The sequence below is a fragment of the Pelobates fuscus genome, chromosome 9, assembly GCF_036172605.1.
Source record: "Pelobates fuscus isolate aPelFus1 chromosome 9, aPelFus1.pri, whole genome shotgun sequence".
In the NCBI taxonomy this organism is placed as follows: Eukaryota; Metazoa; Chordata; class Amphibia; order Anura; family Pelobatidae; genus Pelobates; species Pelobates fuscus.
In genome coordinates this window covers 169,165,297-169,182,310 of record NC_086325.1, presented here as the reverse complement: position 1 = coordinate 169,182,310, position 17,014 = coordinate 169,165,297, and the positions used below count along the sequence as shown (strand labels likewise).

The following is a 17,014-nucleotide window of genomic DNA, read 5'->3' as shown; positions in this document are numbered from 1 at the left end:
ACTGAACCCTGCAGATCTCCATAGACTGAACACTGAACCCTGCAGCTCTCCATAGACTGAACACTGAACCCTGCAGCACTCCATAGACTGAACCCTGCAGCTCTCCATAGACTGAATACTGAGCCCTGCAGCTCTCCATAGACTGAATACTGAACCCTGCAGCTCTCCATAGACTGAATACTGAACCCTGCAGCTCTCCATAGACTGAACACTGAACCCGGCAGCTTTCCATAGACTGAACACTGAAACCTGCAGCTCTCCATAGACTGAACACTGAAACCTGCAGCTCTCCATAGACTGAATACTGAACCCTGCAGCTCTCCATAGACTGAATACTGAACCCTGCAGCTCTCCATAGACTGAATACTGAACCCTGCAGCTCTCCATAGACTGAATACTGAACCCTGCAGCTCTCCATAGACTGAACACTGAACCCTGCAGCTCTCCATAGACTGAACACTGAACCCTGCAGCTATCCATAGACTGAATACTGAGCCCTGCAGCTCTCCATAGACTGAACCCTGCAGCTCTCCATAGACTGAATACTGAACCCTGCAGCTCTCCATAGACTGAATACTGAACCCTGCAGCTCTCCATAGACTGAATACTGAACCCTGCAGCTCTCCATAGACTGAACACTGAACCCTGCAGCTCTCCATAGACTGAATACTGAACCCTGCAGCTCTCCATAGATTGAACCCTGCAGCTCTCCATTGACTGAATACTGAACCCTGCAGCTCTCCATAGACTGAACCCCAAACTCTGCTTTATCTCGAGCAGCCCAAGGTTAGATTCAGGGTTCAGAAACGTTCAGCAGGGTACTGTTTAATTAGCTAGAGATACCAAAGGAAAGAAAAAAAAAAAACCATTTTGCATATCAAAATCGAGTAATGGTGATGAAAACGTGCATAATAAAATAAACAAAGAAACGAAAACACCCAGTACAAGATACTCCCTCCCAACCTACAGGTTAATAAATTGCATAAATGGGGTTCTACCAGCAGAGGGCACCAAATAACACTTTATATGTCAGGGTTTCATTAATTAAACAGAACTTCTAACTGAAAACCAGATTACCTATACAGCGGGAAGTTGTGTCTATGTTTCTTACCTGGACAGAATGGAAGGGTCTTACAGTCTTGAATTTCCTGCTTGTCCCCTGTGCATGGATTTCCAGGAGGACTGGTCGAAGGAGTGGGGTTGTTACATGATCTCTGACGCACTTGGTTAGGAAAAATCCCAGAGCCCTCTGTGATACAAGCACCAGAACAGGCACCCCAAGAACCCCAGCTTCCCCAGGAACCATGAGCTGAGACAGAAAGACCATAGTTAAATGCACTGTCATCAAGGACACTGATAACAACCCACCCGGTATATCTGTAACCTACCTACACAGTGCACCTAACGTGTGCGAGAGCCTGGAGTGTCCCTTTAATAATATAAACCCACCCAGTATAACTAACTGTAACCTAACCTACACAGTGCATCTAACGTGTGTGGGAGCCTGGAGTGTCCCTTTAATAATATAAACCCACCCAGTATAACTAACTGTAACCTACCTACACAGTGCACCTAACGTGTGCGAGAGCCTGGAGTGTCCCTTTAATAATATAAACCCACCCAGTATAACTAACTGTAACCTAACCTACACAGTGCACCTAACGTGTGTGGGAGCCTGGAGTGTCCCTTTAATAATATAAACCCACCCAGTATAACTAACTGTAACCTAACCTACACAGTGCATCTAACGTGTGTGGGAGCCTGGAGTGTCCCTTTAATAATATAAACCCACCCAGTATAACTAACTGTAACTTAACCTACACAGTCCATCTAACGTGTGTGGGAGCCTGGAGTGTCCCTTTAATAATATAAACCCACCCAGTATAACTAACTGTAACCTAACCTACACAGTGCACCTAACGTGTGTGGGAGCCTGGAGTGTCCCTTTAATAATATAAACCCACCCAGTATAATTAACTGTAACCTAACCTACACAGTGCATCTAACGTGTGTGGGAGCCTGGAGTGTCCCTTTAATAATATAAACCCACCCAGTATAACTAACTGTAACCTAATCTACACAGTGCATCTAACGTGTGTGGGAGCCTGGAGTGTCCCATTAATAATATAAACCCACCCAGTATAACTAACTGTAACTTAACCTACACAGTCCACCTAACGTGTGTGGGAGCCTGGAGTGTCCCATTAATAATATAAACCCACCCAGTATAACTAACTGTAACTTAACCTACACAGTCCACCTAACGTGTGTGGGAGCCTGGAGTGTCTTTTTAATAATATAAACCCACCCAGTGTAACTAACTGTAACGTAGGCTACACAGTGCATCTAACGTGTGTGGGAGCCTGGAGTGTCCCTTTAATAATATAAACCCACCCAGTATATCTAACTGTAACCTAACCTACACAGTGCACCTACCGTGTGTGGGAGCCTGGAGTGTCCCTTTAATAATATTAACCCTTCAAAGGGATACTTCAGACATCTACACACGTTAGATAAATGTACTTTATATTATTGTGTGCATTGGGATAAACCCCAGAATGTGAGGGTATATGTTCCCCGTGAAAATTAGTAGACTAATCCGGTCTATGAATCCAGGTTATCCCTGTATGTTGAGCAGTGTATATAAGTGCTCCCGCCATCATTCTAAGTCCCCCTATGCTACAACTATGAGTGATCACTTACTGGGGCAGATTTGTTGAGTATCACACGGCGCTACTTCCTTCTTAGTTCCAGGGCAAGTCCCTCCGCATTCAGGTGGGGGGTTATTACATTCCCTTGTCCTCTCCACTGTCCCCCGTTCACAAGTGACAGAGCACTGTGACCACGAAGACCACCCTGACCAACCACCATTCTCTGAGCAAAATGACAAAAGGGTAATAAGTGACGGAAGAAGAGTGATATGGTGGGATGGGAGGAAAAAGAGATATGGTGGGACGGGAGTAGAGCGATATGCTGGGACGGGAGTAGAGAGATATGGTGGGACGGGAGGAGAGAAATGGTGGGATGGGAGGAGAGAGATATGAGGGACAGAAAGAGAGAGAGATTTGGTGTGACAGGAGGCGAGAGAGAGGGTGGGACAGGAAAAGAGAAATATGGTGTGATGCTAGGAGAGAGATATGAGGGACAGGAGGTGAGAGATTTGGTGGGACGGGAGGAGAGAGACATGGGAGGACAGGAGGAGAGTGATATGGTGGGAGGGGAAAGAGATATGGTGGGATGGGACGAGAGAGATATGAGGGACAGGAGTTGAGAGAGATTTGGTGGAACAGGAGGAGAGAGATATGGTGGGACGGAAGGAGAGAGAGATATGAGGGAGGGGAGGAGAGAGACATATGAGGGATGGGAGGAGAGAGATAAGGGGGATAGGAGGAGAGAGATATGGGGGATGGGAGGAGAGAGATATGGTGGGACGGGAGGAGAGAGATATATGAGGGACTGGAGGAGAGAGATATGGGGTGTGGCGAGGTTAACCTCGCCACTGGCTCCTGGAGGAGCCTGCTTGCCAGCCTCCTGCCTCAGGACTATAGGCCTTACAAAATACACTTTAAAAGGCTCTGTTCGTGTGATTTGGGAGTATGTTCGGAAACCGAACAACCGCACGAGCCAGAGACCACCCGTGTGAACGCAGGCAGTGGTGTTTGGTCGTCGAGGTCATGGAACTGAAACTCCCGAACACTTCCATAATCGCCTGCGTTCAGTTCTATACAATTTAGAAGGGCAGTGAACGGTGGAATCATTCCAACGAATAAGGTGTACAAGCTACACATGTTAACTATGGATTCAGTTTGGTATTGTATGCACTTTTATACTCCCGAAAGAGAACGACTGTTAGCACTGATTTCATGGAACTGTTTTGGGCATAGGACCATGTGTGCGGTTGGTCAAATAATTGACTTCCATGGAAAAAACGAACCACTGAACCGATCTGGGTGATTTTTGGATATGTTGGTCACCCATATCGGGGCTATCCGAGAATGTGGGGTTTCTATGGATTTTAGGGGTACTTTTGGGATGTTTTTAAATTGTTTATGTTTTTTGGACCTGAGAGATAATTTAATTATATGTTTGCTTCTCAGATAATGATCTCTTAGGCACAAAGGATCATGGGAGGGATTTCCCTGTATTCTTGCATTGGAAACCCCATGCAGGGGATTTTGCATAAAAGACTGTGTGTGGCCTCCAATAAAACAATTCACTCCCAGCATTCAGTCTCGACTAATGTCTGTGGGGGAAAGCTATACTTGCTATAATCACTTGCTATACTGCTTTTTGAATTGCTATACAGCTATACTCTCTTGGAGGAGAGGTCTTCCCACTTAGAGCTGGATCCAGGTGTTGGTCCAGGGTGGGAAGGGACGGCGAGACCCTAGCCAAGCTGCGGTGGCTAAGGGGACTACAGTGCGGTGTTTATAGTACTCTGTAGTACTAGGAAGCAGCGATTGGCAGAGGTAACCAGTCGGGGTGCCAGGTGGTCCGCCACATGGGGGATGGGAGGAGAGAGATATGGGGGATGGGAGGAGAGAGAAATGAGAGACGGAAGGAGAGAGAGATATGAGGGACGGGAGGAGAGAGAGATATGAGGTACGGGAGGAGAGAGAGATATGAGGGACAGGAGGAGAGAGAGATATTAGGGATAGGAGGAGAGAGATATGGGGGATGAGAGGAGAGAGATGAGAGGAGAGAGATGTGGGGGGATGGGAGGAGATAGATGTGGGGGACGGGAGGAGAGAGATATGAGAGACGGGAGGAGAGAGAGATATGAGGGACTGGAGGAGAGAGAGATATGAGGGACAGGAGGAGAGAGAGATATGAGGGATAGGAGGAGAGAGAGATATGGGGGATGGAGGAGAGAGAGATATGGGGGATGGGAGGAGAGAGATGTGGGACGGGAGGAGAGAGATATGGGGGATGAGAGGAGAGAGATGTGGAGGGATGGGAGGAGAGAGATGTGGGGGGATGGGAGGAGATAGATGTGGGGGACGGGAAGAGAGAGATATGGGGGACGGGAAGAGAGAGATATGGGGGACGGGAGGAGAGAGATGTGGGGGGATGGGATGAGATAGATGTGGGGGACAGAAGGAGAGCGATATGGGGGGTGGGAAGAGAGACATATGGGGGACAGAGAGATATGAGAGAAATTTAAAGAAAGTGATGAGTGGACAGACATAGGGTCTCTTTGTGCAGTCAGGACTCCTAGTGCTTCAGTGTGAAACTCCACTGACAATGATTCCACATAATCCTCCACTCATCGGTCTGCAGGTCTCACCTGGACAGCAAGATTGGAGGCTGCATGCTTGGATCTCGATGGCGTCCCCGTCACAATCCCCCTGCCCTATGCAGGATCGACGTCTTATTTCAATCCCTTCTTTACATGACACTGTGCATGGACTCCACTCACTCCAGGTACTCCACTTAGCAGGGCTGTAACAGACAGTTGAGATATGAGTGAGTTTAGGGATGAGATATGAGATTGCTATGACATCCTGGTAACCATTAAAGGGACACTATAGTCACCTGAACAACTTTAGCTTAATGAAGCAGTTTTGGTGTATAGAACATGCCCCTGCAGCCTCGCTGCTCAATCATCTGCCATTTAGGAGTTAAATCCCTTTGTTTATGAACCCTAGTCACACCTCCCTGCATGTGACTTGCACAGCCTTCCATAAACACTTCCTGTAAAGAGAGCCCTATTTAGGCTTTCCTTATTGCAAGTTCTGTTTAATTAAGATTTTCTTATCCCCTGCTATGTTAATAGCTTGCTAGACCCTGCAAGAGCCCCCTGTATGTGATTAAAGTTCAATTTAGAGATTGAGATACAATTATTTAAGGTAAATTACATCTGTTTGAAAGTGAAACCAGTTTTTTTTTCATGCAGGCTCTGTCAATCATAGCCATGGGAGGTGTGACAAGGGCTGCATAAACAGAAACAAAGTGATTTAACTCCTAAATGACAGTGAATTGAGCAGTGAAATTGCAGGGGAATGATCTATACACTAAAACTGCTTTATTTAGCTAAAGTAATTTAGGTGACTATAGTGTTCCTTTAACCCCTTAAGGACACATGACGTGTGTGGCACGTCATGATTCCCTTTTATTCCAGAAGTTTGGTCCTTAAGGGGTTAAGAAGCTCAGTTCTCCCTGTGGAGAGCTGTAATATTTTAAGAAACAAAATCCATTCAACAACCCAAAGAATTGTTCATCTTTAATCCATAAAATATATGTAGTGTGCCCAATCATATCAGTGAACACTTTACAAACAAGGCAGTCCTGGTTCTAATGAAACCTTGTAGGACTGATCCTGACTCACCGGCAGGCCTGGCACGGCGAAGTAGCGTCCGTTTTATAACTGTATTTAATGTTCCAGCAGCATTCGATGTCTGTCACTCCATCCCCAAGGTAAGCGTCATCCGGACATGTTCCTACCCCCTTGTCAGAGTTCTCATAGCACAGGACGGCTTCCGACTCTGCGATAAAGACAAAGGATTTTCCTTTAAATCGCTTTTATCAGCTGGTTAGAGCAGAGGTAACGTCACTGCCTCACCACGTCACTGCCTCACCTCGTCACTGCCTCACCACGTCCCTGCCTCACCACGTCACTGCCTCACCACGTCACTGCCTCACCTTGTCACTACCTTACAATGTCACTGCCTCACCACGTCACTGCCTCACCTTGTCACTACCTTACAATGTAGAAACATAGAAACATAGAATGTGACGGCAGATAAGAACCATTCGGCCCATCTAGTCTGCCCAGTTTTCTAAATACTTTCATTAGTCCCTGGCCTTATCTTATAGTTAGGATAGCCTTATGCCTATCCCACGCATGCTTAAACTCCTTTACTGTGTTAACCTCTACCACTTCAGCTGGAAGGCTATTCCATGCATCCACTACCCTCTCAGTAAAGTAATACTTCCGGATATTATTTTTAAACCTTTGTCCCTCTAATTTAAGACTGTCCTCTTGTTGTGGTAGTTTTTCTTCTTTTAAATATAGTCTCCTCCTTTACTGTGTTGATTCCCTTTATGTATTTAAATGTTTCTATCATATCCCCCCTGTCTCGTCTTTCCTCCAAGCTATACATGTTAAGATCCTTTAACCTTTCCTGGTAAGTTTTATCCTGCAATCCATGAACCAGTTTAGTAGCCCTTCTTTGAACTCTCTCTAAGGTATCAATATCCTTCTGAAGATAGGGTCTCCAGTACTGTGTACAGTACTCCATAGGCGTGCGCACGGGGTGTGCCGGGTGTGCCTGGGCACACCCTAATCCCCGCGGCACGTCTATGGATTGTCCTGCAGGAACAGCGTTCCTGCACTGTTATTTGTGCAGGAACGCCGTTCCTGCAGGCACTCAGCGCAACTTAATGTCCCCCTTCCTCCCCCTGTGTCCCCCCTGTCCTTATCAGCCTCTCTCTCTATATCAGCCGCGGCGAGGGAGCTGTGAGCTGTGAGCTGTGTGCTCTCTGCTTCCTCTCGCCGCGCGCTGTTTGTTGATGCTGGGAGCCGGAATATGACGTCATATTCCGGCTCCCAGCTACTGTAGACAGCCCGCGCGGCGAGAGGGAGCAGAGAGCACACAGCTCACAGCTCACAGCTCCCTCGCCGCGGCTGATATGGAGAGAGAGGCTGATATGGAGAGAGGCGCCCGCCCCACTGGACCCCAGGGACAAGTCCATGCCAGCACTCCAGGTAGGGAGGCTGGGTGGACAATTTTTTTTTTTTTTATTAAAAAAATAATTTGTGAATGTGTGTCTGTGAATGTATGTGTGTGTGTGTCTGTATGTGTGTGTGTATGTGTGTGTGTCTGTGAATGTGTGTGTGTGTGTGTGTCTGTTAATGTCTGTGAGTGTATGTGTGTGTGTCTGTGAGTGTATGTGTTTGTAAGTGTGTATGTGTCTGTGAATATATGTGTGTGTCTGTAAGTGTGTGTGTGTGTCTGTGAATGTATGTGTGTGTGTGCCTGTAAGTGTGTGTGTGTGTGTCTGTGAATGTATGTGTGAGTGTATGTAATTGTGTGTATGTGTCTGTGAATATATGTGTGTGAGTGTATGTGTGTGTACGCGTATATATATATATATATATATATATACGCGTACACACACATACACAAACACACAGCACACTAACAGCACCCTCACAAACACATACAGCACCCTCACACAAACAGCACACTCACACACAGCACACTAACAGCACCCTCACAAATACATGACACAAACAGCACCCTCACACACACATATCACACAAACAGCACTCTCACACACAGCACACTACCAGCACCCTCACCCACATAGCACACTACAAACACCCTCTCACACACACACACACACACATCAGTATATGTATGTGCAGCAAAGTGAAGGTGGAAAGCACTCCAAGGACTTCTTTAAAATATAACCTTTATTCGATCCAAAATAAAACGGTCAACGTTTCAGCCCGATATACTCAGGCTTTCCTCAGTATATGTATGTGTGTGTATGTATATATATATATATATATATATATATATATATATATATATATATATATATATATATATATATACATGCGCCGTGTGTTTGTGCTTTAGGGTGCACACCCTAATGCAATTGGCTGCGCACGCCTATGCAGTACTCCAAGTGAGGTCTCACCAGTGTTCTGTACAATGGCATGAGCACTTCCCTCTTTCTACTGCTAATACCTCTCCCTATACAACCAAGCATTCTGCTAGCATTTCCTGCTGCTCTATTACATTGTCTGCCTACCTTTAAGTCATCAGAAATAATCACCCCTAAATCCCTTTCCTCAGATGTTGAGGTTAGGACTCTATCAAATATTTTGTACTCTACCCTTGGGTTTTTACGTCCAAGATGCATTATCTTGCACTTATCCACATTAAATGTCAGTTGCCACAACTCTGACCATTTTTCTAGTTTACCTAAATCATTTTCCATTTGGCTTATCCCTCCTGGAACATCAACCCTGTTACATATCTTAGTATCATCCGCAAAAAGACACACCTTACCATCAAGACCTTCTGCAATATCACTAATAAAAATATTAAAGAGAATGGGTCCAAGTACAGATCCCTGAGGTACCCCACTGGTGACAAGCCCAAGCTTCGAATATACTCCATTGACTACAACCCTCTGTTGCCTGTCACTCAGCCACTGCCTTACCCATTCAACAATATTGGAATCCAAACTCAAAGATTGTAGTTTATTGATAAGCCTTCTATGTGCAACAGTGTCAAAAGCCTTACTGAAATCTAGGTAAGCAATGTCTACTGCACCACCCTGATCTATAATTTTAGTTACCCAATCAAAAAAATCAATAAGATTAGTTTGGCATGATCTCCCTGAAGTAAACCCATGTTGTCTCTGGTCTTGAAATCCATGTGTTTTTAGATGTTCAACAATCCTATCCTTTAACATGGTTTCCATCACTTTCCCCACTACTGAAGTAAGGCTTACTGGCCTATAGTTGCCCGACTCCTCCCTATTACCTTTCTTGTGAATGGGCACAACATTCGCTAACTTCCAATCTTCTGGGACTACTCCTGTTATCAATGATTGGTTAAATAAATCTGTTAATGGTTTTGCTAGTACACCACTAAGCTCTTTTAATAGCTTTGGGTGTATTCCATCAGGTCCCATTGACTTATTTGTCTTTACTTTTGACAGTTGAAATAGAACCTCTTCCTCTGTAAACTCACGTGTAATAAATGACTCATTTATCCTTTTTCTTAACTGAGGTCCCTTTCCTTCATTTTCATCTGTAAATACCGAACAAAAATATTCATTGAGGCAGTCAGCTAGACCTTTATCCTCATCTACATACCTTCCTTCTTTTGTTTTTAATCTAACTAATCCTTGTTTTACTTTTCTTTTCTCATTTATGTATCTAAAAAAAGTTTTGTCCCCCTTTTTTACTGACTGTGCTATTTTCTCTTCTGTGTGGGATTTGGAAGCTCTTATATAATATAATGTCACTGCCTCACCACGTCACTGCCTCACCTTGTCACTACCTTACAATGTCACTGCCTCACCACGTCACTGCCTCACCTTGTCACTACCTTACAATGTCACTGCCTCACCACGTCACTGCCTCACCTTGTCACTACCTTACAATGTCACTGCCTCACCACGTCACTGCCTCACCTTGTCACTACCTTACAATGTCACTGCCTCACCACGTCACTGCCTCACCTTGTCACTACCTTACAATGTCACTGCCTCACCACGTCACTGCCTCACCTTGTCACTACCTTACAATGTCACTGCCTCACCACGTCACTGCCTCGCCTTGTCACTACCTTACAATGTCACTGCCTCACCTTGTCACTACCTTACAATGTCACTGCCTCACCACGTCACTGCCTCACCTTGTCACTACCTTACAATGTCACTGCCTCACCACGTCACTGCCTCACCTTGTCACTACCTTACAATGTCACTGCCTCACCCCGTCACTGCCTCACCTTGTCACTACCTTACAATGTCACTGCCTCACCACGTCACTGCCTCACCACGTCACTGCCTTACAATGTCACTGCCTCACCACGTCACTGCCTCACCTTGTCACTGCCTTACAATGTCACTGCCTCACCTTGTCACTACCTTACAATGTCACTGCCTCACCACGTCACTGCCTCACCTTGTCAGTACCTTACAATGTCACTGCCTCACCACGTCACTGCCTCACCTTGTCACTACCTTACAATGTCACTGCCTTACCACGTCACTGCCTCGCCTTGTCACTACCTTACAATGTCACTGCCTCGCCTTGTCACTACCTTACAATGTCACTGCCTCACCACGTCACTGCCTCACCTTGTCACTACCTTACAATGTCACTGCCTCACCACGTCACTGCCTCACCACGTCACTACCTTACAATGTCACTGCCTCACCACGTCACTGCCTCACCTTGTCACTACCTTACAATGTCACTGCCTCACCACGTCACTACCTTACAATGTCACTGCCTCACCACGTCACTGCCTCACCTTGTCACTACCTTACAATGTCACTGCCTCACCACGTCACTGCCTCACCTTGTCACTACCTTACAATGTCACTGCCTCACCACGTCACTGCCTCACCACGTCACTACCTTACAATGTCACTGCCTCACCACGTCACTGCCTCACCTTGTCACTACCTTACAATGTCACTGCCTCACCACGTCACTGCCTCGCCTTGTCACTACCTTACAATGTCACTGCCTCACCACGTCACTACCTCACCCCGTCACTGCCTCACTACGTCACTGCCTCACCCCGTCACTGCCTCACCCCGTCACTGCCTCACCACGTCACTGCCTCACCACGTCCCTGTCTCACCACATCACTGCCTCACCCCGTCACTGCCTCACCCCGTCACTGCCTTACAATGTCGTTGCCTCACCACGTCACTGCCTCACCAGGTCCCTGCCTCACCACATCACTGCCTCACCCCGTCACTGCCTCACCACGTCACTGCCTTACAATGTCACTGCCTCACCACGTCCCTGCCTCACCACGTCACTACCTTACCCCATCACTGCCTCACCCCGTCACTGCCTCACCACGTCCATGCCTCACCACGTCACTGCCTCACCATGTCCCTACCTCACCACGTCACTGCCTTACCACATCACTGCCTCACCACGTCACTACCTTACAATGTCGCTGCCTCACCACGTCACTGCCTCACAACGTCACTGCCTCACCACGTCCCTGCCTCACCCTTCACTGCCTTACAACATCACTGCCTCACCACGTCCCTGCCTCACCACGTCACTACCTTATCCCATCACTGCCTCACCCCGTCACTGCCTCACCACATCACTGCTTCACCCCGTCACTGCCTCACCACGTCACTACCTTACAATGTCGCTGCCTCACCTCGTCACTGTCTCACGTCACTGCCTCACCATGTCACTGCCTCACCATGTCCCTGCCTCACCATGTCCCTGCCTCACCATGTCCCTGCCTCACCACGTCCCTACCTCACCACGTCACTGCCTTACAACATCACTGCCTCACCATGTCACTACCTTACAATGTCGCTGCCTCACCATGTCCCTGCCTCACCCCGTCACTGCCTCACCACGTCACTGCCTCACAACGTCACTGCCTCACCATGTCCCTGCCTCACCCCGTCACTGCCTCACCACGTCACTACCTTACAATGTCGCTGTCTCACCACGTCCCTGCCTCACACCGTCACTGCCTCACCACGTCCCTACCTCACCACGTCACTGCCTTACAACATCACTGCCTCACCACGTCACTATCTTACAATGTCACTGCCTCACCACGTCACTGCCTCACCACGTCACTACCTTACAATGTCGCTGCCTCACCATGTCCCTGCCTCACCACGTCACTGCCTCACAACGTCACTGCCTCACCATGTCCCTGCCTCACCCCGTCACTGCCTCACCACGTCACTACCTTACAATGTCGCTGCCTCACCACGTCCCTGCCTCACAACGTCACTGCCTCACCACGTCCCTACCTCACCACGTCACTGCCTTACAACATCACTGCCTCACCACGTCACTACCTTACAATGTCGCTGCCTCACCACGTCACTGCCTCACCACGTCACTACCTTACAATGTCGCTGCCTCACCACGTCACTACCTTACAATGTCGCTGCCTCACAACGTCACTGCCTCACCACGTCACTGCCTCACCACGTCACTGCCTTACAACGTCATTGCCTCACAGCATCACTGCCTTACAACTGGGAACCCAGGTTTTAAAATACTAAATAATTCCACCTGTAGTAAGCAAACAATATATACTTAAATACTGGGCTACAAGAGTACTAGTCACATCTGGAAGATCAGAAAACAAATATCTACCGTGCAATCTGTAAAAATACAGCCAATTCAGATTATGAGGGAAGAATAGACCTCACAAAGGTCGAGCTGTGCCAGGCTCTATACAAACAGCTCAGTCTATGAATGTGTGTCTCCAACAGGAACACCGGATCACAGCAAGCGTTCAAACATATATATTTATAAATACAAAAATTACAAAACAATTATAAAAAAAAAATACACAAAGAAACTCAAGGACACATATAATCAGTGCACAAACAAGTCTAAGGTTAAAGATGGAAATCTCCACAAAAATAACAAGCAGGAAATATAAAGAGTCACCCGCAAAAGTCCTCCGTGAATTCCTTGCATCAACAAGCTGCAGACGCGTTTCGGCTCCCAACGGATACATTGGAAGCGCCTACACAACTATCTCCCTTTCCTTGTATTACTGTTTCATTTAAAATTGGAATTATATTTTGTTGTATATTATTCTGCGGTGGTAGGGAAGTACACCTTTATTACACCCATTGGTTATCCATTGACAGTTTATATTGGAAGCGCCTACACAACTTTCTTTGTTTGTAAACCCAGGGGTTAAGTCCCTCCTGGAGTAGTATTACAGACAGTAAGTGTAAGTTATAGAGCTGCTAAGCCTTTCTTTTTCTTATGAAATAAAAGAAAATGGTAGAATGTTGGCGTTGTGAAACTGATGGGTATCTGGACGTCTCCCAGCTTGTCACTGACCACCTCAGCCAAACACTTCCTGGATGGTCAATCTGTTACTGATTAATGTCTTTCTATAATGTGGTCAAATGATCCTGTGATCTATTCTCCACACTGAAACCTGGGGGGACCTCGTTCACTCACACCATTATACAATGCCAAGTCCCCGATATTTTATGTTACAGCCCCCCATTATAAGGATGCCCAGTCCCCGATATATAATGTTACAGCCCCCCATTATAGGATGCCCAGTACCCAATATATAATGTTACAGCCCCTCATTATAGGATGCCAAGTTCCCGATACATAATGTTAATGCCCCTCATTATAGGATGCCAAGTTCCCGATATATTATGTTACAGCCCCCATTATCGGATGCCCAGTCCCCGATACATAATGTTACAGCCCCCATTATCGGATGCCCAGTCCCCGATACATAATGTTACAGCCCCCATTATCGGATGCCCAGTCCCCGATACATAATGTTACAGCCCCCCATTATCGGATGCCCAGTCCCCGATACATAATGTTACAGCCCCCCATTATCGGATGCCCAGTCCCCGATATATAATGTTACAGCCCCCCATTATCGGATGCCCAGTCTCCAACATATAATGTTACAGCCCCCATTATCGGATGCCCAGCCCCCGATATATTATGTTACAGCCCCCCATTATCGGATGCCCAGTCCCCGATATATTATGTTACAGCCCCCCATTATCGGATGCCCAGTCCCCGATACATAATGTTACAGCCCCCCATTATCGGATGCCCAGTCCCCGATACATTATGTTTAGAAGGATAGCTTACCTGGAAAGTACAGGAATAGGAAAGCCCCTACCATAGCCTGGAGCAGCAGAAAGATGGGGGCCATGGTGGACAGAGGGATCAGTAACACAAACCGTGCAAAGCGTAGAATATATGCAGTCCTCACCCCCTCCTCCAGCCCTCACAACAACCTCCCCCTCTTCCTAAATAACTGCCCTTTCATCTCACAGTCCCTCCCTAGCAAATGAAAAGAAAGCAGAAAAGACTAAAGTTTACTCTGTTGCAAAATTTCGTGTAAATCTTTGTTATCTCTGTTAAAAGAGCATGAGGGTGTTATCTCCCTGAGTATCTGCCGTTTGTCCCAGAGAATTGGCTGAATGAGGGGATCTGAAATAGCCCCTGAGTGCAGATGTAAACCAGCTGACAAAGTATGACCAGGGATCTGGAAATTTATGTTACTTGAATGTTACATGTTACATCTTATTCATGTACTACACTGCACTACATTAAACTACACTGCACTAAATTACACTGAACTAAACTACACTTCACTGCATTAAACGATACTAAACTGCATTAAACTACACTGCACCAAAGTACACTGCATTAAACAACACTGCAATAAACTACAATACACGGCACTAAACTGCATTAAACTAAACTACACTGCACTACATTAAACTACACTGCACTAAATTACACTGAACTAAACTACATTAACCTACACTGCATTAAACTACACTGCACTGAACTAAACTACACTACATTAAACTACACTGAACTAAACTACACTACACTGAACTAAACTACAATACATTAAACTACACTGAACTAAACTACACTACATTAAACTACACTGAACTAAACTACACTGCACTGAACTAAACTGCACTACATTAAACTACACTGCACTAAATTACACTGAACTAAACTACACTACACTGCATTAAACAATACTAAACTGCATTAAACTACACTGCACCAAAGTACACTGCATTAAACAACACTGCAATAAACTACAATACACGGCACTAAACTGCATTAAACTAAACTACACTGCACTACATTAAACTACATTGCACTACATTACACTGAACTAAACTACATTAAATTACACTGCACTAAATTACACTGAACTAAACTACACTACATTAAACTACACTGCACTGAACTAAACTACACTACATTAAACTACACTGAACTAAACTACACTACATTAAACTACACTGCACTGAACTAAACTACACTAAACTACACTGCACTGAACTAAACTGCACTACATTAAACTACACTGAACTAAACTACACTACACTGCATTCAACGATACTAAACTGCATTAAACTACACTGCACCAAAGTACACTGCATTAAACAACACTGCAATAAACTACAATACACGGCACTAAACTGCATTAAACTAAACTACACTGCACTACATTAAACTACACTGCACTAAATTACACTGAACTAAACTACATTAACCTACACTGCATTAAACTACACTGCACTGAACTAAACTACACTACATTAAACTACACTGCACTGAACTAAACTACACTGCACTACATTAAACTACACTGAACTAAACTACAATACATTAAACTACACTGAACTAAACTACACTGCACTACATTAAACTACACTGAACTAAACTACAATACATTAAACTACACTGAACTAAACTACACTGCACTACATTAAACTACACTGAACTAAACTACAATACATTAAACTACACTGAACTAAACTACACTACACTGAACTAAACTACATTAAATTACACTGCACTAAATTACACTGAACTAAACTACATTAAATTACACTGCACTAAATTACACTGAACTAAACTACACTACATTAAACTACACTGCACTGAACTAAACTACACTACATTAAACTACACTGAACTAAACTACACTACACTGAACTAAACTACAATACATTAAACTACACTGAACTAAACTACACTACACTGAACTAAACTACATTAAATTACACTGCACTAAATTACACTGAACTAAACTACATTAAATTACACTGCACTAAATTACACTGAACTAAACTACACTACATTAAACTACACTGCACTGAACTAAACTACACTACACTACATTAAACTACACTGAACTAAACTACACTACACTGAACTAAACTACATTAAATTACACTGCACTAAATTACACTGAACTAAACTACACTACATTAAACTACACTGCACTGAACTAAACTACACTACATTAAACTACACTGCACTGAACTAAACTACACTACATTAAACTACACTGCACCAAACTACACTGCATTAAACTACAATACACAGCATTAAACTGCACTGCATTACCAACACTGCATTAAACTACACTGCGTTAAACTACAATACACGGCATTAAACTGCACTGCATTACCAACACTGCACTAAACTACTCTATACTGCATTAAACTACACCGCACTGTATTAAACTACATCACACTCCATTAAACTACACTGCACTGAACTACACTGCATTAAACTACACTACACCAAAGTACACTGTACTACACTGCGTTCAACTACACTGCGTTCAACTACACTGCACTGAACTACACTACATTAAACTACACTGCACCAAACTACACTGAACTACACTGCATTGCATTAAACTGCACTGCGTTAAATTAAACTACACTGCACTAAACTGCATTAAACTACACTGCAATAAACTACTTTATA

At 45.1% G+C, this 17,014-nt stretch overlaps 1 protein-coding gene across 1 annotated transcript in view; it reads right to left on the bottom strand.

Annotated features, from left to right (window-relative positions):
- The window catches only part of CFP (complement factor properdin), a 42,074-nt gene extending 27,452 nt beyond the window's left edge, over nucleotides 1-14,622 (bottom strand). The window contains exons 1-5 of the mRNA XM_063433073.1: nucleotides 14,348-14,622; nucleotides 6,329-6,485; nucleotides 5,288-5,442; nucleotides 2,704-2,874; nucleotides 1,112-1,309 (exon numbers count right to left, since the gene is read on the bottom strand). Coding sequence (XP_063289143.1) covers nucleotides 1,112-1,309; nucleotides 2,704-2,874; nucleotides 5,288-5,442; nucleotides 6,329-6,485; nucleotides 14,348-14,411 — 745 coding nt within the window. The 5' untranslated portion in view covers nucleotides 14,412-14,622. The remainder of the gene's footprint in view (nucleotides 1-1,111; nucleotides 1,310-2,703; nucleotides 2,875-5,287; nucleotides 5,443-6,328; nucleotides 6,486-14,347) is intronic.
- Nucleotides 14,623-17,014: the final 2,392 nt, after the last annotated feature.